General features: G+C 39.1%; 1 protein-coding gene across 4 annotated transcripts in view; it reads left to right on the plus strand.

The window, feature by feature from the left end:
- The window catches only part of DGKB (diacylglycerol kinase beta), a 463,387-nt gene that overhangs the window by 79,522 nt on the left and 361,832 nt on the right, over window positions 1–22,033 (plus strand). For all 4 annotated transcript variants that reach the window (XM_024209048.1, XM_024209050.1, XM_024209049.1 and 1 more), the window contains 3 exons: window positions 4,618–4,771; window positions 12,862–13,002; window positions 18,862–18,911. In XM_024209048.1, the coding sequence (XP_024064816.1) occupies window positions 4,618–4,771; window positions 12,862–13,002; window positions 18,862–18,911 (345 nt within the window). The remainder of the gene's footprint in view (window positions 1–4,617; window positions 4,772–12,861; window positions 13,003–18,861; window positions 18,912–22,033) is intronic.

A 22,033-nucleotide genomic window follows, 5' to 3' on the forward strand; every position in this document is an offset into this window, starting at 1 on the left:
GTCCCATAATATTTCAGTACAGAATATTTTTTTATCAGTTGTTGTTTTACATACCAGTAGTTCAGTTGATGAGCTAGAAGAAAAGAGAAAGAAGTAACATAAGAGAAAAAGAACAAATTGAAAATTGTGCCTATGTATGTCTGACACTCCTACTTTATCAATTCACTTGTCTGTTGGGGTGGCACGCAGTGGGAGGAGGATCCCTAGAGTTTGGTGAGGGAGAAAAAAGAGTGCAGGTGACATTTGTCAGCCCACTAGTCCTCAAATAAAAATAGTCTTCCTAGAAAATAGCATCTGACATCTTAGGAACAGATCTCTCAATTGACCGTAGGAATGTACAAGATTGCAAGACAAGCACAGATCTGTATTTAAAGTTTGGATGCTGGTCTTAAATCACCTGTAGTAATGATAAATATCTTTGGAAGATGCTGGTATGAAGATGTGTAAAGCTTATATGTTTGCATTGAGGATAAACTGGCTTACAACTGCATATGTCTTAAGTATCTGACAAGTTAGCTTAAATGTGGGCAATATATAACGTAGTTTTTAATTTATTTTCATATTATGTGGCATGGATCAAGGTGGAGCTTTGTGTATGTTTATTGTCCAGTGTAATTTAGTTTTCTGGTAATGATTTTCTTACTGCCTTATTGCAACTGTAAATAATATGGGCCAGATTCTTGGCCTCATTAAATCTGATTTGCACTGCTTCCATGCATAAATCCCTACCTGAGGATTCCTCTAGTGTACAGTTGTCCTTCAGTGCTGTAGAGCTGGCATAGCTGTCCCTACACTATTCCTCTTTGTTGCACTGGAGGCTGCTGGAAGCTCCAGGGACAAGTTGAGCTCAGCTGGAACTGAGGTGCTAGCCTAATGTATGTATACGTATTTATTGTATCTTTTATATTGCACTATTTTCATGTTACCTGGAAATAGTTTTGACCTGGCATTGGCCACTGTTGGAAGACAGGATACTGGGCTAGATGGACCATTGGTCTTACCCAGTATGGCTGTTCTTATATTCTAGGGCTTTGTGGCTTTGGACATGTGCTAATAACATCATGCATCCGGGATGATGATGTTATAGTGCCTAGGAGCCCTTGTCATGGGCCCCATTATGCAGGGGGCTCCATTATGCAGGGCATTTGAGGAGGGATTTCAAGGAGGATGGTGAAGCTGCTTTGTTGATATTTACAGGGAGCACCTCTGTCCCGTTCTGGAGCAGAGTCCAGGTCTGTGAGGGGTTGTGGCACTGTCTGCCCCACAACCGTGGGTGCCTAACAATGCTTTACTGTTGTAGCTCCCAACCTGGGCCATGCACAAACAGCCTACCAGCATGCAGGTCTCACCCTGAATGTCTGTGTATAGTTGCAGACCAGGTCCAGCAGCCAGCCAGCAACACACCAGTCACATGACGGCTTGCACAAGCCTTGGTTACTATTTGCAGGATGACCCCAACATACTCCCAGTCCCAAATTTTCCCAAAATTGTGTGTTCTTCACTGTCCATTCCTCTTCTGGACAGTTCTTGCTCCTGTAAAGAGTCAATATTCAACAGTTTGCTACTTTAACTGGAGTAACCAAACAGTTTAGCTTAAACACAGCACTGGATTGCCTTAGATTAAAAAAAATAAAACAGTTTAACACAAGAAGATAGGATTTTAAGTGAATTCAAGTATGAGATAAAGTTAGAAATGGTTACCAGCAAATAAAAGTGAAAACACGCATCTAAAAGTCTAAAATTTAATCTAGCAAGTTTTGGTTCAAGGCTTTGATTAAGATGACCTTTCTCACCCCCAGAAGCCCAAAGGTGCTGGTGCCTTTCTCTTCTTAGAGATACCTCTGGGTTCTCTGCCCCTCTCGCTTATTGTCCAGTCAAACTTTGAAGTAAATTCTTCTGAAGCTTCTCTCTCAAAGCAAAAGTCAAGTGGTAAAGGAGGCGTCATGCTCTTTCTTCCCACCTGTGTTTGGTGAGATGCAAATTTTGCTTTGTTTCCTGCCATTTCCTCATCCTACTGTCTCATGGACCCTGTTTACTACTCATATGTAAATTGGGATGAATACACATTTCTTTGTTTACGATAGATCTGTTTAACAACTTCTGCCTGGGCAAAAGTGCCCCTAGCATCTGTTTTGCCAGAAGCTGGGAGTGGGTGACTGGGGAAGATAGTTCACTTGATGATTACCTGTTCTGTTTGTTCCCTCTGAAACACCTGGCATTGGCCACAGTCGGAAGACAGGATACTGGGCTAGATGGACCATTGGTCTGACCCACTATGGCTGTTTTTATGTTCTAGGGCTTTGTGGTTTTGGACGTGTGCTAATAACATCATATAGGGGGATTTCATAACTTTAAATATAATGTTGCTACATACATTTCACCATCGTATTATTGACCAGCAAGTTATTAGTTTTCAAATGATACCTCACAAGGCATATTTTATACAAAGATTATTACAACATTGTGCAGGGTGTGAATACAGGTGTGCTTGTGATCACAGCCTCCCAAGCATGAGGGGCAACATGGGAGAAAGCACAAAGATGCTTATATGAAAATTTAACGGTTGGCAATGGAGGCTGGCATCTTGGGCCAGTCAGAGGTGGGAGTTGACATCTCAACAATGAATGATCCTTAATAGCCACATCTCAGCAGTACATTTTAGTCCTCAAGCTCACCATAATTTGTTCATAGTAAATCTAGAACCTTGCTGCTTAAAATATTTATACAGAGTGGTTTATTTTAAACAACAGTGTCTGCTTATACCTTTATTATTTCAGAAATGAGAGGCAGGATGTTTTACTGGCAGATGTATAGCAATATAGTATGTGATGAAGGGACTTACTTGGGGGCTAGTAGATTTGCAAACCACAGATGCTACATTATTTACATATGACTTCTGCAGCACTAAAGTAACATTATATAACATAAGTACAACACAAACATATAGCTTGATTCTTCAGTACTTTAGTGAAAAGTCCTTAGGTTATTTGTCCTGTTGACTTCAGTCATATTAGAGGTATGAATAAGTTGTTTGCAGTTAGTGTAGCTGTGTTGTTCCCAGGATATGTGAGATACAACGTGGGTGAGCTAATAATTTTTTTTGGGACCAACTTCTGTTGAAGAAAGCAAGATTTCAAGCTTCATAGATCTCTTCATCTCTGGAAAAGGTAATCAGAGTTGAAAAATGTGCACAACAGAAACTTACTGAAGAGGACAAAAGTTGGTGTTGCTGCTGGGAGAGCGGGTGACAGCATGTGGCCCAGGACCCCTGCTGCTGCTGCTGGGGGGTGTTGGTGGGGCTGGCAGGCTCCCTACCCAGCTCTGTGTGGGTCCCCAGAAGTGGCAACATGTCCCTCCCTCAGCTTCTAGACAGAGGTGCAGCCAGGGGCTCCGTGCGCTGCTCCTGCCCCAAGCCCTGGCTCCGCAGCTCCCATTGGCTGGGAATCATGGCCAATGGGAGTTGCAGGGGTGGTGCCTATGGGCAGAGGCAGTGCGCAGAGCTGCCTGGCCACACCTCTGCCTAGGAGCTGAGGGAAGGACATGTTGCTGCTTCTGGGGAACCCCCTGAAGTAAGTGCTGCCCAGAGCCCTCACCCTGTCCCGTGCCTCTGCCCCAGCCCCGAGCCCCCTCCCACACCCAAACTCCTCCTGCTGCTGGTGAGGGAGGGTGTAGTGGCCCGAGAATGCCCCTGCAGCAGTCGATGCGGCTGGTCCAGGGGCTGCCCGAGCTGCTCAGTTGGCCCCCGGGTCAGCCACATCGGCCGCTGTAGAAGTCACGGAGGTCCTGGAAAGTCACGGAATCCGTGATGTCCGTGACAGACTCGCAGCCTTATTTATGATATAGAAAGGTAGGCAACATCATCTATCCTTTATATTAATTTAAGAAATAATGATACGCTGCTTTTTTGATATTATCACTGACCTAACACTGTAACTCCAGTGATAAGTATACAGTTATGACACAGTAATTGTAATATCTCAAAATCTTTTGATCTGTTCCATGCCATCTTTAATCTCAGAGTCACTCTATATTACTTAGTAGGATAAAATGTAATTGTGAGCTTTTACTGTTCATTTAATAACTGATATTACTGTATCACCAAAATGAAAGCAACAATATGGGCTGATTAGTCTCTCCATTTTACTTTGCTGTAGAATACAAGAACAAATTAAATTAAATGGCAAAAAACACAAGGAAACTTTTGTTTATATAATGCTATATAGTCAACATGTGAAAATTTTTGCTATTGGAAGTCCTCAAGACAAAGGGGTTGGTTCTCGTTTACACTGAGGCCCCTTTACAGCATTCTGGTAGTGTAAAGGGGCCATAAAGTGGGAGTGAATGTAATTTACCAGATTTGTAGAAATGAGCCTTAGAGTAAATAAGAATCAGGGCCAAATACTGTAGGTGGAGTTTTAAGGGCTGTGAATTTTTGAAACATTAATAAAAAAATGTAGTTATGTGAGTTAAAACTGTGTGATTGTCATATTTTATAAATGTATATTATTAAAGTTTTTCTACTATTTCAACTAATAACCAAAATTTATTTAATATTAGATTTATCCTGAAATGCCAGAAGTTAAAGGTGTTTTTATTTTTATTTTTTTTAAACTTTAGACAATTGATTTAGAAGGTTTCAGACTGTTCATGAAGACCTTTCTGGAAGCCGAGCTGCCCGATGATTTCAGTGAACATCTCTTTACATCATTCAGCAACAAAATCTCCCATTGTATCCCCTTAGTAAAAAGCAAGCCCCAACTCCTACCAGGAGGTAAGTAATCAAAATAATACCGATTTAATGAAGACTGATCTATTTTAAAGAAAAATATCTACATGGGAAATTGAACGAAAGCTTATGCCCAAATAAATCTGTTAGTCTTTAAGGTGCCACCAGACTCCTTGTTGTTTTTGAAAGTACAGCAGTAACATTTGTTTCTAAGAGCCATACAAGTATAGAGTTCTAGGCAGTGTATAGAACTTGTGCTTTTATCCTGGACTCATGTTGTGATCAGGTGTTTGCAGAATTGGGGGAAGTATTCCATTAAACCTCTTTTTCAATGCTGTGCTGTGCTGTGAAGGAGGAATGAAATTAAATAATTGCACTTTATTAATCCACAGTCACCATCCAGCCGAGGCACCAAGTGGACTAACTTTGCCAAATTAAAACCGATTCAATTTCTAATCTTAAGTGGCACTGCTGCCTATTTTCCGTGCTACTTAAACACCACTTAGGAAACCACTGTTCCTGTAGCAGGTTCCTACAACTCCTGCTTGATGCTTGGAAGCTTCCTTGCAATTACTCCCTCCCCTGTAATTGACTAGTTGTGCTGCTGCTCCTACCCATCCTTTGCATTGGATATTTAAAATAGCTATAGTTACTGTTTATCTGCCACATTTCCTCAAGCAACATAAGGCCCTTGTCCTCATTGAGTAGTTTGAAGTTTTTCTGCCAGTTTGCAGAATTTTATTAAATATGATTGAGTTCTCAGAGAGGATAGAGCATCTCAAAAATATATAAAAACAAAAAAGTATAATAAATAAAACAAAACCGCAAACATCCACTCCCACCCCCAATAAAAACAGAGTTGTACTAAACTTTGCAAGAAAAATTAGGTTGAGTGTAAAAATAAGCCTGAGATATTTCAGTGCACATGGTAATTACTTTGAGAACTTATAACTGCCTGGAGAAAGAAATAAGTGCCCCAATCCTGAAACTACTTATTCACATTCTTATTGAAATCAATAGGATTACTCATGGGAGTAAAGTTACATGTGTGTAAGAGTATGCAAGGTTGGGGCCTGTTTATATAATTTTAATCATTAGCATGATGCTATCTTAAGTGCCTTTTAGTCTCATCATTGATACTTATCAGAATGCTTGTGTGAGCAGTTTTCTACTGTGTGATTAGCCTTTTGCTCCTGCCTGATTTTTACAGTGGTGTTATAATCTAAGGTTTCTAACATCACAAATTCCCCAGTGTGGAAGCAATTGAGATTCAATGGCTGGAAGGAGTATATGGCATTAGTGAGACCATTACTGAAATGCTGTGTCCAGTTCCGGTGTCCATATTTTAAAATGGACGATGACAAATTGGAAAAGGTTCAGGAAGGAGCTACAAGAATGATATGAGGTCTTTACAATCTGCCTTACAGAGATTAAAGACGCTCAAACTTTTGTTTATTCAATGGAAGATAAAGAGGTGACTTGGTCATGGTCTATAAATATCTCTAGGGGAAAAGACTTTTTGATAGAGAACTTTGTAATCTCGCAGACAAAGACATAATAAATCCAATAGTTGGAAGCTGAAGCTAGATAAATTTAGACTAGAAATAATGTGAGGGTAATTAACCATTGGAACTCCTTACCTAGGGATGTGGTGGAATCTTTATCACTTTGGAGTCTTTAATTTGGGATTGGATGTCTTTATAAAGGATACTCTCTAGCTCATCCAGAAATTTTGGATTTGGTGCTTGAGCCAGTTGGTGAAATTTTAGGTGTGGTGCTCTGAAGGATGTCAGACTAGATGATCATAATGGTCCCTTCTGGCACTGAAATCTATAAAATGTGGTGATTCTTTGGGTGTCAGGAAAAGAGGACAGGACACCTTTAAGGCTTCCTACTGCTCTTGGATTACAAGGGAGTGGGAAAGGGGGATAGACTTACCTGACTGGAGCCAAGGGGGGAACAGGAAGTGGCTGGACTAGGGAGAGGCACTGACCCATCCCCACGTTGGGAAAGGGGATGGTATTTATACCCCTGCATTCTGGAACTCTCTCAATCACTGACCAGAATCACCCTTTCCCCACCCAGGGATCAGAATAGAACCAGATTTTATGATCTTCCCTGTGCTTGCGCTAGTTGCCTTTTTGGGGAGGACTGAGAAGGAATTTTTACCTGACCACCAGATTGACTGAACCAGAGTGAGGTTTTTTTGACTTTCCCACAATAGGTCGGTGACCTAGTGAGTTAGGTAAGGAGGTAAGGTCAAGATGTTGCAACTTAGTAGGTAACAGGTGTGGCAGGTGCCCAGTGCAGGTAGTCATTACAGAGGGGATACAGTTCCCTGATAAATAGGAGTTGGAAGTGGATTTCGGGGGAGGCACCCCCTAAGAAAGCCTAAAAAAGGTGGGTTGGGGCTCCTAATCCCTCATACAAGGGCAGGGTGGTTGGGTCCCAGAAACGGGCTGGCTGGGTCCAGGTTGTGAAGCAGGAGAGCTGACAGCAACTTCCCAAATAGATAGAAACAATTAAGGAAATGATGACCTGCATTGTACAATTTATTGCCACATATTCCCAAGTATGTTAAATGAATACATTGCAACCTAATTAGACCACATCCATTGCCTCTGGTCTTTCTTCCTGTGTGGTTGGGACAATGCCGGTTTCTAGCATCAGGGAATGAATCAGAAAACAAACGTGCTGATTACCAAGGAAACAACTTCCGCTTACCCACAGTTATCTTGGTAAGCAGCAGCAATTATTGAGTTTTGAAAGGAATTTTTATATCTTGCCTACAGAGATTGACTTGTTTTTTGTTAAATCTACCTATTTGGTAGTTCCTATAGTGGGTAATATACTTTGTTCACTACTGTACATACACTGAATAAAATATTTTTCACCTTTTTTTTTAATCTCCAGTGGTTGTTTTTGCCTCTTTGCTTTATGATCTCTGGCTTTAAAGATATAATTGCTTAGTTAATAGCCATTCATGTCTATTACTCTGTACATACATGTTACTATTCTATTGTCCTAGGTTGTACAGAATATTTTTATACTACCATCACCAGCTTATTTTAAACACAGTATTTTATACATATACTTTCATAGGCATTGAATACGCTGAGATACCTTCCCTTATTGCTATCTTTTTATAAAGCTCCACCAGTAGCAGCGCTAGTGTAGACAAGTAGCTGAAAACAGTTAGTATTTTAATCACCTTGTCAACTAGACCTGCTCAACATGCCAAGCAATAGGGAGCATGATCTAGTGGATTGTGCAAAAGAGTAAGAATGCCTTTATTCTAATCTCAGCTCCGATACTGACTTGGACCATAATTTTCAGTCATTGTGAGCTGCTGATGAACATCCGTCTAAAATCAGGTCATTGGTCTCCCAAGCAGGGCACCCAGAAATCGAAACACCCAAATTTAATGGACTTTTTTAAAAAATTGACTTTAACAACCTAGGTTTTTCAAGTTGTAAAATTGAGATAAAACGTACCTTGAAAGGGTAGGGTGTGAGAATTAAAAATATGAAGCATAATTTGAAAATAAGGCCTATAATAAAGGCACTGTGGTCCAGCGACAGGGCATCACATCTAGGTTCTATTCCCAACTCTGCCACTGGCATTCTATGTAGTCTTGTGAAGTGAAGTGACTTGCCCTTCTCTCTACTGCTATTTCCCCTCCTTCCCTTCGTCTTGTCTACTTAAATTGTAAGCTCTTTGATGATGGGTTTTTTCTAATTGTGTTTATACAGTGCATAGTACAATAGGGCCCTAATCTTGATTGGGGCCTCTAGTTGCTGCTGTATTACAAGTAAATAAGAATAATTATTAAACAATTTAAAATTATATTTTTTTCAATTTCAAAATACGCTTTCAGGCTATTATTATTTATACAATTATTTTGTGTTTATTTACCAAGTTTTCTAAAGCTTTAGAGGCATAATTCTTTACATGCTGATTTTTGCTTTACACTTTACAATGATAATTGTGCATAATACGACAGTGCTCACTGTTTTACTACTATGCTTTTCTAAATCTGTCCTTTATAAATGATTTTCTTTAATAGTCATTTTGGATGCTATACATATTCAGCTGAATAGGGTTTCTTCTGCTGCCCTGTTAGTTTCTCTAGCCAATAATGTGTCTGAAGCACAGTTTTATTGCTTTTTCTATTAAGCTTATTTTTTTTGTTGATGTTTTCACAGTGGCTAGTGTGAGCTGCAAATACACCTTTGGTAGTAGCCACTAAAAATCAACAGTTACCAAATAGTTATCACCATGTGGTATCATAGATACTACAGAGATGGCCCGTGCCTGCCGATGGTGGTGGGGGGGGGCAGAATGAGGGCAGCCAGCTTCAGCAGTGTTACTGAGCATGCTCAGTCCAAGCCAAGCAGTAAATCTGGGTGAGAGGGGCACATAGCCCCACATGTATCGCCTCTCCCATCCTTATTCCTGTTCAGACTTAGCAATTTAGTAGGGGCCGACTTTTTAATAGGCATCATCTGTGTATTCATTTGCTTGTTTTCTTTTGTTTTGTTGGGGGGGAGGGGAGTTGCAAATCTTTAGATAGCGACATTTGTTCATTTCACAATAATTTATTTAAAAATATTTTTAATCACATTTGGTGTTGTCTATGGTTATGTATCTCAAACCACTACACGCTGTGCTTAAAGTGGTCTGTGAAAGGTGGCGGTGGTGGGGTATTTATCATAATCTAGGATTAGCAGGTTTGGTAAAACAGTGTTTGAGGTGAGCCCCTTAGCAACTCAGCTCTATTTATGTATATATTTATTTTTTCTTGAGTCTGTTATCCCATGAAACATGCATCTTCCCAGTTTAAGCACTGAATGAATGAATAAATGGAAAGGATATAGACCTTTTTAGATCAATTTTAGATTTGACTAACTTCTGCCTTGGAATGGTGCATATGGAATTTCCTTTACTTTGCAACACTCCCTCCCTCCTCTCCCCCGTTAAAACACACAGCCTCTTTTAAAACAATGTTATCTGATGTAAGAAGAAATGAATTTCAGTATTATTTCTGCCAGTGTATCCTTAGCTTGTTTTTATTGTATGTGTGTGGTTTTTATTGTAACAGTACTATATAAAATATTTCCCCCTTCACTCTACCATTCAGGTCTTTAGCATCATGAGACCATTTTCTCTCAATAAAATCCTTATTATCCACTCATTATGAGACAATTTCATTCTCACTCTATTGAGTTAAGTTTTTTGGATTCAATATGATGCCAAGGGGACTGTTATAATACTGTTCAAACTCACAGTGAAGTCAATGATATTATGCCTAATACAAATGCTGTGGTGAAAAAAACATTCAGTTAGATAATTCCATTGACCTCAATTAGATTTATGGGTAATTTGGGACTGCAATTAAACTACATAATCTCTGACTGATATATATGATTTTACATAGTAACAGCATTTATAATAGGTAACATGCAACATGAAATAACTTGATGGTTGTAAATTTTAATGTAAAAAGCTGCAAAAGGCACAAGTCCACACAAAGGACTTGAATAATTTTATGTTATGCTATCCAGACGTTTTGTAACTAGTGTAGGACAAGGATTTGCAAAAGTAGAGAAAATATTTCAAATGCATTTGAAACTCATCTGGAAACTGAGCAGACTTGTAGGAGCTAGAGGGGAGGATAATTGACAAATGTTGCCAGAGACAGTTGTGTGATGAGTTGCTCTCTACAAGTGCCCCCATCACATCTGTTTATAAATTGTATTCTCCCTTAGCGGCCTGAAGAGAAACTGGTCCTTATGTCAGGCAAGCTGCTGCCCTGAAAATGAGCATTGGCTCTTCTCAACTTACTGAGAAATGCCTTTGCTTTCGTATACCTTTGACTTGACAATGGGCTAAATTCTACTTTGCGATACAGATGCCATGTTCCCTCTGATTTCAGTGGGAGTGAGGGATATGTGTATGTGTGCAGAATAGGATCCAGTATTTTAGTTCCTTTTAGTTCTCTGGACCGAATACAAGGTTATATTTTACCTTTCATGCTTCAAAATTCATCCCCATGTAACACATGATAGTGTTAAATAGCTGTTTGCACAATATATTTGGGTTTTTTTGCCATGTTATTTAGGTAGTTTCTTTTAAATATAACTAAGTAAACTTTTCAATTAGTTCTCCAAGGAATGGCAGAGTACTTTCAACCAAGAAAAGAATGGACTTCACTTGCTGAAAAATATGTTGTTGTTCCTTACTAGATAAGATTTAACATCTTTTTGTTGAATATTTTATGACAATTTAATTTTATAGGCATTTATTAGCACTTAAGCCTTTTAATCTTATCAGTTTAGGTCCCTGTCCTGCAACTAGCTCTGCATGGGAGAAACACCTGCATCTCTGCAGGGCCCAGATTCACTTCACTCTCAAGAACAGATTCAATTGCAAGAACAAGGCCTTAATTACCATGTATATATTATAGTTTTCTGATCTTTGCTCTTTGGTTTCTTTTTTTTCTTTTGAACTTGGCCATCTGCTATGTGAAATTATTTTGTTGTTCATTAAATGCCAACATTTTCAGGTGTTGGTATAAAACGCAACTAGCAAGACTTTCCTTACCCCATAGATGTTAGATTTTAGATGATGTTTGGATTCTAGAAGGCAGATACCGAGAGACTCAGAGGAAGGAGTTACTTTAGAGTTAATTTTAAAACATGTTTTTTAGTCTAATGATTTCCATTTGTTATATTTGCAGACTTGTCATAAGGAAAGACCCTGGCACTATTGGGAAGTACTGGTTTTCCCATATAGAATAACTTAAAATAATTCAGAGGTAAATCCATATTTAGTGCTGAGGCGCTCCTGGCATTTATATTTGGGCGCACACTGCCTTCTAAACACCCTTTTATTTATTTTAGTTGTCTTAATCTTTCTTACTATCTGCATAAAAAATGTGCTGGATGTAAACTTGATTTAAATTAATTGCTTCTGCATGCCCAAATTCTATTTGCTGAAAGACAAATCCTTCTCACCTTACTCACTCCAATAATGCCATTGAAATAAGCATGGAATACAATTTGTGAGATGAACATAGAAGATTCTGTTTCCATTGGCTACAGTAATTGTTTTAGCCAAAAAAATGGGTGTGAGAGAAATTATGTACGCAGCTTATCAGTGAAGAACCTGTTCTGAATGAATTGCACAAAGTGTTTAAGAACAGTTAATCCTTTTGTTAAGATTCTCCTTTAACATTGCCAAGGTCAGTGAGAGACATAATAAACCCCCTTAATCAGAAACTTTAACGATTCCTCTCTGTGCTGTCATGTCCTCCTGTTGTTTGCATCTTAACTTAGGGCTTGATCCTGCAAGTACTCACACATCCCTGGGAATAGTCCAACTAACTTCCAGATTGAAGCATGAGGATTGACAGTGCTGAAATGTGTATCTTACAAATGTATCAGCACTAGTTTGACGCATAAGTATTTCAATTATTATTATTAAAACTGGGATATTTATTTTCATAATATCTAGTGGCAGGGATTTTGACAGTTTAATTATTTGTTGCTCTGACACATGTATGACTCTGCCACTGGCAAGGGTACAAATTTAGGTGGCATGAAAGAGCATTATATGGCAACAAGCATCTTTGAATAGGGAGCAGCTTGTGAAGCTACATAATTTAGGAGGCCCATGGAGCTTCTACAGGGCTGCTGGAATGGAGGCAAATTTGGGCTGGATTGTGACAGCACGGGGGGGGGAAACAGTAACATATCCACTAAGTGAAATAAGGGTATTCAACAAAAACTACTGCACAGTCAAATGAAAACAGATCACCCTAAATGGAAAGAAACCCAGTGAGTCCCAGAATTCCTTTCTTTGTTTCCTGTTGCAGGGAAGTGTTTTGTTTTTTACCTGTGTATTTTATTGTTTTAGTTCTCTTTTGCGAGACCTGTAACACTATCTTAATTCTGCTTTTTGGGGTAAATGTGAAATAGAACTGTAGATGTTTCAACTGTCAATTGATCTATTTATCTAAATATTAATTAAACCCCATTATGTCTTTAAGGACTATAATTATATGCAAGAATCCTGGTTTTGATTCTCTATTTATGTAGTTGATAAAGATAACAAAGCATATGTATTATTTCCAGGTTTGAGAATTAATAAAGGTAACACTACATCACGACCTGCTGCTCCTGCCAATTTACATGTACCAGATGTAATCCAGTTGAAAGACATTGTTTGCTATTTGTCTCTGCTTGAAAGAGGAAGACCTGAAGACAAACTAGAATGTATGTATATATTTTTTTGTATCTGAGGAAAAAGCTACTAAATCGGAGGGAATTAAAACAAAATAACAAAAGCCCCTAATAATTTGCTAATACATCTACCTGACTATAATGCTAGTAACAACAGCCATTGGTTTATTTTCAGCTTTGCAAACCTGAGCTGTATGCAGTCTTGAGGAAATTCTGAAATGGAAATTTCTGGCTCTAAATTTAAGACTTAATGAAGTGTGGTTTTATCTTAAAAAGTGACACTATAAAAATGCCATAGCAGAGTTCTGCATTCTTGTGTTTAGCTGATTTCTTTATCAAGTTTGCTCAGTAAGTTACAAGATGTATTTTTCCAACTTCCAGCCTCAATAATTGACCCTGGGCTCTGACTAACTGGGTTCTTTCCATCTTGCACATCATCACTAGTAGTATAGGCTTTGCAGTCCAAATTATCCCCTTAGATATACCTTCACCTTGCACGGCCCCATTATCTCCATCAGTCATACCTTTGAAAATCCATGTAAGGCTAAGGAGGATGCCTAGGGATGCATAAGTGTGAGTGTAGACAATGGGGCTTCCAGATGTAGTTGAGATGTTAATATGGCCGGTATATCCTATGTTGCTAGTGGGTATCCGCAAGATGGAAAGAACCCAGTTGTGTGTCCAGGTGAGTCTGTAGGGCTAGCAGTTAGAAAATATGTCTTTACTTACAAACAAAGGCCTCAGTTCAGAAAAGCAATTGGAGATATCCTATCTCCTAGAACTGGAAGGGACCTTGAAAGGTCATCGAGTCCAGCCCGCTGCCTTCACTAGCAGGACCAAGTACTGATTTTGCCCTAGATCCCTAAGTGGCTCCCTCAAGGATTGAACTCACAACCCTGGGTTTAGCAGGCCAATGCTCAAACCACTAAGCTATCCCTAGCCTCTTAAATATGTGCTTTAAGTTAAGCACATGCCTAAGCACCTTTCCTGAACAGAAATGCTTTCCTCAACCAGGACCTGAAAAGTTTGATATGGAAATCAATGAAACACAAAGAATATAGAACCCCACGGTGTCATTCTTACAGTCAGTTCTTGGGTTAGACTAACGCACAGGCTACATCTGCACTTGGAGCTGGGGGGGTGATTTCCAGCTCGAGTAGACATACTCGCATTAGCTCTCATTGAGTTAGCGCTCTAAAAATAGTAAGGTAGCTGGGGTAACCTGGGCATCGTCTAGCTGCCCTTAATATGTACCCGTGGGGTTCAGGCAGGTTTTTGCTTGTGGCTAGTCCATGCCATCATTCTCCTCTGCCTGTGCTACCATGGCTACACTACTCATTTTAGTGCGCTAGCTCAATGAGAGCTGGAGCAAGTATGTCTACGCAAGCTGGGAATCACATCCCCAGCTCCAAGTGTAGACTAAGGTCCTTGCTGTCCTTACTGAGGCAAAAGCCGTATTGATTTGTCGGAGGTTTGTCTCCGTAAGAAATGCAGGATCAGGCCCTGATAGTGTACTATAGGTAATTATTCAGTATCACTTCTGTAAAAATACAGACACTAGGCTCTATCTGCTGGAAATTTATATTCATTGCAAGTTTTAATGACCATGTCTTTTATAAACCTCCAAGTTTTCTAGACTATAGCTAGCTTATAACTACAGCATCCAAGGTCCTAGTCCTGATTAACATAGGGTTAGTGGGAATTTTTCCTGAGTAATGACTGTGCCAAATTTGCCAATATCATAGCACTGATATCTTATAAATGCTACAATATCCCAAGGTTTATGATGTATTGAATGCTTCTCTGCAACTCAAAACAAAATCTGTGGATTATGTGTTGATCCCATGAATAGGAAAATCTAAATTCCTAGGTCTTAATTCAGCAGACAATACATTGAGCCCATCCAAGTGGCAGACTGTGTAGGCCATTCCAGAATCCTAAAGCCCAGATCATTACCTTCAGATCCACATACAGAATGGGGGAAAGCTGCCTCCGCTGATCCCAGGGATCTGCATTGTGGGAGAGGGCAGTGACTGGGGTGCTAACCAAGACCCCGGGCAAGGATGCACATCTCCCCTATGGTCCTGCAGAGGTTCTCCATAAAATATGTTGCAATCTGGGGCTGTATTATCTTCTGTATGCAGTCTCCTTTCCAGAAGTTGCATTGCCAGAGAAGTCCCTGGTATTAAGACTCCAATGGAGCCCTGCTGCCAAGGAAAAGGGATTTGTCAGGGTACAGAGTTGCTGCAGAGGCACAAGACCCCTGCCCAGATGGTGGTGTCCTCTCACCAGTCCTCTGGTATCTACCAGATTTCAGAATGGGCCCGTTGGCCTATTCTGAGGTAAATCCTACCCTGACTGGACAATGTGGAGAATTGTCTGTGAGGGGGCTTTTGTGGAAATTTCATACTCTGGGGCCCTCTGCCACAGAATACAGTCCAATAATTTCAATCACAGCCCTTGCACTATAAAATTGTTCTTAATACTGAAGAGATTTGATTGTGATAATTTATTTGGGATGGAGATAAATGTGTAATCATAATGATCATCAATTGACGCATCACGCAGAATATAATCACTTGCTATAATGCTATAAGAAATGCTTTGATAAAACAGTCTCCAAGTGCAAGAGCACAGAGTATTAAAAGCAGGTGCATATGCATTTTATATTAAAAGTTATTTGGAGAGTTATCCTCATACTCATTACAATATTTACATAAAACAGCTCAAAAATCTATTCTAATGTAGACGTTTGTGCTTCCTTGGAATGCTGTTTTTTGATTATCAAGATTTTATTTGCTGTTCTATTTTTCTTCTACTACAAAGACCGGTGCATAAGGAAACCTGATTGAGAAATTTGTGGTAATTAGTAGCATTTGAAAATGAAAGTGTACCTAATTCAACCTTTTTTAATTTACAAAACAAAAATCTGTAAATAAGTAGTTTACGTATGCTTTGGATGGCCTTTGAAAATTAAAATTAATTCCATGAGATAAGCATATAAGGCTAACACTGAGATTATGTATTTTTGGTTATCTTCAACAGAGGAAAAATTTGTCCATATAGTCATAGTATATTTCACCATGTAAATTACTAAATGAGGTCCTGATCCTGCAAACATTTAAGTACTCGAGTAACTTTGTATGTGAGTAGTCTTGTTTGTAGAATCAGGAACCAAGTACTTACTAAAGTGAATTGTTTTTAGTTAAATAACGCAATGGGAGAATTCAATATAAAATAGTAGCAGAAAAAAAGAAAAATTAAGGGGTGGATTGATCTAACTGTGCCCATAAAGAAGTCAATGGTTCTCCCATTGTCTTCAGTGTCATCAGAATTAGATCAAAACTGGATGCTTTTGAAAATCCGATCCAAGACACACAAACGAGGGGAGAAGTTATGCTTTCAGATAAAATTTGAAATACGATGGAGACCCATTGAGGCAGAGAGATAAAAGTATGATATAACGATTAATAACTGTTTTTACTAATTGGTTAATCATTTGTTGTAGATTGTTATCAAGTCCAACAGGTCAATAGGTTGCTTATAACCATGGCTTACAACTATTTATAACACCTTCTACTGATGTCCCTAAAGCCATCTTTAATGCTATTAATCATATCTGTCATATGCTTAAAACACCTATTAATCATTTATTAACCCTTTATAAACTATTTATAAATGGAATTTTAATATAAAGTGTTATCCAAAATTGTGTGGCGGATCAGAAAGGAATATAATACTGACTAAAGAATTGAAGCTTTACAGATTCATATTGAATGTTTGTGTTAATCAGTTTAATTCATCCCTGTGCAGAGGATACTTAAATACTAATTTGAGGACCTAAGTGGGATTTAAATCATGCATGGGCCTGATTTAATCTACATTATTTAAAATTGCTAACATTATAATACATACCAAAATCCCAATAGCTATTTATAGATGCTTGTATATCAATAGTTATCTTTGTCTTATACAGAGATATATATGTTCATGATTTATTGCATTTTACTCTAGCACCATGTGTTCAACTTCGGTGTTGTATAAAACTCCCCAGCTGATGGCACTGCTAGATACTGCAGGACTTAGTATGAAATCCATTCTGGGAAGGGAAGAGGGATGGTGAAACAGTTTTCTTAACTTGAACTGAGAACTTTTAAGAAGATCTATTTTTCTTTAATTTAAACATTATCTGATGAGTCTCTCAGTTTGGGAGATTCTGAAAGTTGTCATAAGTAAATCAGTTTCCTCAAATGTAATACAAGTGGCTGCTCAAGGGGTGAGACAATAAAGACAGACACTTTTATGAATAGGCACTGTACCTTTTAAGAGGTTTATGGTATACAATGTCTTTACACTCACTATTCCATTAGTTACAGAGAAGAATATGTGAGATGCTGCCTTTAAGATACTTACACTCACAAGGGGCCAAACACTGTGCATTAAGTACGACCTATGGGGCAGAATGGAATTGCCCTCGAGCACCAATTCAGGAAAGCACTTTTGTGCATGCTTAAGTTCATTCTGTTTTCTGTAGCAGAACTAGCTTATGTGCATACTTAAAATTAAGCATGTAATCAAGTGCTGAATAGAAATGAGCTCTTGAATTGGGCCCAGATATGTAAGCAAAATTTCAGGCAATGAGACTAGTGAGATGCTTTAAAGCTATGTTTACACTGCACTTTCATTGGTAAAACTTTAGTCTGTCAGGTGTGTGAAAAAAACCACACCCCGACCAACAAAAGTTTTCGTGATGAAAAGCACCGGTGTGGACAGTGCTTTGTCGGTGGGAGACATAGTGATTGCTGCTCGTTGGGGGTGGTTTTATTTTGTCAGCGGGAGAGAGCTCTCCTGCCGACGAAGAGCGGCTACACTGTATACCTTAGAGCGACACTGCTGTCGCGGCACAGCTTTGCCGCTGTAAGGTGTGCAGTTTAGACATAGCCTAAGAGGGCATTACAATTGACTTCAAAAGGAGCAGAATTGTGCCCAATTGCTCTATTTTATATATAGGGCCCTACTAAATTCATCATCCATTTTTGTAAATTTCACTGTCATAGCATTGTAAAAATCTTGAATTTCATGGTTTCAGATATTTAAATCTTAAATTTCACGGTGTTTTAACAACCATGAATATGTATTTTTAAAACAGCAAAATATAAACATGTAAAGTCCTTAAGCATCAGCATTTCTCAAACTGGGGGCCCCCACCAAAAAAGGGGTTGCAAAGCTATTGTATGTGGGGGAGAGTTGCGGCTGTTGGCCAGGTGCCCAGCTCTGAAGGCTGCAGCCCCACCAGAAGCAGCTCAGAGGCTGCTTGGTATGCTGGCAGCAGTATTGCCACCTTTATTTCTGCACTGTTGCTGGTGGCAGCGCTGCCTTCAGAGCTGGGCGTCTGGCCAGCAGCCGCCACTCTCCAGACACCCAGCTCTGCAGGATAGGGTAAAAGTACACAAAAGACCAAATTTCATGCGGGAGACCAGATTTCACAGTCCATGACGCACTTTTCACGTCCGTGAATATGGTAGAGCCCTAATTATATACCAATATTGTGAACTCAGTGAAACCAGGGAGTATTTTACTTTGCAGGTATGGAAAGTATATTTACTGTTGCATTCAGCTGACCTGAAAACTAATTTCAATAATTTCCAATGGTGCAATTAGCTAATGAGTAAGCATTTGTAGAGCCGCTATCATCATAGTGGACTAAAAGCACAGTGAGAGTGCAAGAGGAGGCCAGCAAATTTTCTAACTGGTATCCTGTTTTCTATAGATATAATCAGGATCCCAGTTTCAAGTCAGACATTAATTCTCTGTCTTGCTCTGGAGTTAAAGGAAAATGATGTACATCTTACATTTTTTTCTAATTTAATTGTCCTTTTTTTTTGTTTTTAGTTATGTTTCGCTTGTATGACACAGATGGAAATGGGTACTTGGACAGTTCGGTAATTTTATTTCTATTGACATATTATACTAGCATGAACTGTAACAGTGTATTTGTATGAATCCATGCAGAACGCACACTGAATAAACAGAAGTAATAACTGTGTATAATAAAAATATTTGTCATCCAGGATATTTTGAGGCTACTCCTAACAATTTGTCCTTCTGCTGAGCATATCCACTTCCCCTTCAACTATAGAGATGGTCAAATGTTGAATCTCCCAATGTGAAATCATTCTTCTGATTTTTAGTTGTAACATTTTACTGCAGGAGGCAACTTAACTCAGCTCCCAAAACCCCTTTGTACTTATTGGGAGCTGTACATGAAAGAGCTATTTGTAGGGTTGCATTGAGATGGAAGAAAGGTGAGGCTCAACTTTTTGGGAGAAGGTAACAGCAGAAGATGAAGGGGAAAGGCCAGCATGTTCAGAGAGGCCAGGAATGAGGATACATTGTTAAAGGAGACGTTTAGGAATAGTGCCTGATTATACAATTCAGAGAACATCAGAGAAAGTCATCAGAGAGATGTTCAAGAAGTGTGTGGCTTGTGGGCAGAGCCGGCGCTAGTCATAAGCAGACGAAGCAGTTGCTTAGAGCCCTGAACAGCTCAAGGGGACCCACTGCTCACTTTTTATTATAAGAACTTGCCTGTTTTAGTATTGTATGTTGTGGGGGGACTAGCACTGGCTCTGTTTTCAGGTATTGGGAAGGAACAAAGATTAGCAAATTATTGGAAATGGGGATAGGGCAGGCATCTTTGTCTTTTGCTTCCTCTCCCTCCCCCCTCCCTGAAAAAGGGGGGGCAGGAAAAGAGAGATTTTGGCATATAGGAGGAAATAAAGTAAGGGGACATACCCTTAAATTGGTACTGATAGTGTTTTAGGACCAGGCAACAGGGGGTTTTAACAAATATCAGCCAAGTAATGCGTAAGGGATGGAAGGTAGGATCATAGATTAGGTTCTTGAAGCTTCTAGCACCCTGTAGAATGAGTGTGAAGAGGTTCTATTTTCTTATTTCTATTCACAGGCTGTAACAGTGGCTGTAGGGCTAGATTTCATCTCCCAACTGTGTTACACTCCCCTCTCCTTCACTTACCCCTACTCAGACTTTATGTGCTGGAGTGGATTTGACCCAGTGGTACGAACAGACATTTTTCAGTGGGCAAACACCATGTTAGCACAATTCAGAAGACAGAACCAATTTAAATATGCCTTTCATTGAATTAAGTAAGGATCAGTGGCAATTCAAAGGAGGGAAGACATGGTGCCCAATGCTAATATACAGGTCAGAACATAATATACAGTTGATCTTTAAATTTAATCAGAAGAAATTCAATCCCTGATTAAAACATCACCCTTCATAAAGGATTATTAAAGCACTCTTGGATGTTAATAAAAATATGAATTATGACAACGTGAAGAGTTTTTGGAATGTAAAAATTAAATTTTAAAGTCCACATTTTAAGGACTAAGCAAAAGTAAGATTATTCAGGAATAAAGTGTCCTTGTTTCTCCACAGTATTTCTTCTGCCTTGTTCTTGTAAGCTTTTTCAAGCACAGAGAAAAAAAAAAGGCTGGAGAGAGGATTAGAGAGCCTTCACTAAGTAGTGTACATTAATACAATATCTATACTAGAAAGGGTTAGAAACAACAGACTTTTTTTAAAAATGAAAGGTTGGGTTCTGCAGAAAACATAAATAACTGCAGAAAAATATTGACGGGAACTCTTTCAAACATTGACGTCTAAAGTGTGCCTGTAAAATCACCATGAGTAGCTCCCATTGTGTGTGTATGTGAGCAGTTGTGCATCCAAGCATGCATCCAGTTGCATGCACAACTACTGATTTTGTGTGTATGTATTTTGCAGGTGCAACTTTGATGCCAGTGTTTGAGAGTTTGTTCCAAAAATTGTGTGGCCAAATTCATGTTGTCTCTTGTTCATAAGAAAGAAAAAAGGAGGGTAAGCATGGTACAACTTTTGTACCTTATTCCTAGATCCCCTAAAACCCAGGAATTCACAGTCCATAGATGCATTCCAGGAGGAATCTGAGGTCAGGAAGCATAGTATCTTCAAGTGTGTGTTTCTTGAAACCCTGTGTGCCCTTGCTGACATTACTTGTTGGCTGCATGTATAGAAAATGGTTGTGGTGGTGGCGGTGGCGAGGGAGGCGGTTATAGGAACTCTGGCGGTTTGAATAATGTTGCAAAAAAATGCCATTTCTGTTGAGCCTTACACATTATGGCCATTTTCTGAAGTACTGGCAACTTGGACTGCAATTGGAGTTGAGTCCTCAGCACCTCTGAAAATAAAGGCCCCATAGAAATAATTGTAATAATTGTATATATTCGCTTGCACTCATTTTGAGAGCAGAAGTGAAGAAGGGCTGAATGTGCCCTCCCCACCCGACATGCATGCTTTTCTTATGGATGCAATTTATACTGGGCTTGAGTGCTGACCCTAGAGCAAAGGGGCAGATTCTTAGCTGGTGTAAACTGTCATAGCTCCATTGACTTCAGTGTACAGTAGTTGAGGATTTGCCCCCAGGTTTGTACAAATATCTAAATGGTAAGTGTACCAAACTTACAATTGCATTAAAACATATCCATATCTGCATAATATACATTACCTAAAAATATTAAAATACCATTTGCATACAGTAAGTTCCTGTGATCCTGAAACACTCAAGCAAATCTTGTGGGGTTCATACCTTGTTGAACCAAACCCATGGATTTAAATTAATGACATTTTGTTGAACTGAAATCAGCACGGTGGAGATAACACCGCAAATTTGAAAGAACATGGTTCAGTGAGAGCAAATCCTTACTAGTCTCGCTTCCAATAGCACAAGTCATCCCAGTTACGTGATGAGCATAAGTTATACCTGACCAAAGCACCTATAAAATGTGAGTTCAGGTTTTTCTTTTTCTCTGAATGATTTCCTTTCACCAAGGTCAAACACACACACACAAAAACCTCACCCTAAAATATTCCCTTCTTAAAATAATTAAAAGTAACCCTTTTATTCTGCTTAATGGAGTCCCCAATGGATATTTATTTCTGATTTTAACTTATACTAGTAATGATATTGATATTCAAATATATAGCATATAACTGCTGATTGAC

This window comes from Terrapene carolina, unplaced genomic scaffold, assembly GCF_002925995.2.
Source record: "Terrapene carolina triunguis isolate 2854851 unplaced genomic scaffold, T_m_triunguis-2.0 Scaffold84, whole genome shotgun sequence".
NCBI classification, from domain to species: domain Eukaryota; kingdom Metazoa; phylum Chordata; order Testudines; family Emydidae; genus Terrapene; species Terrapene triunguis.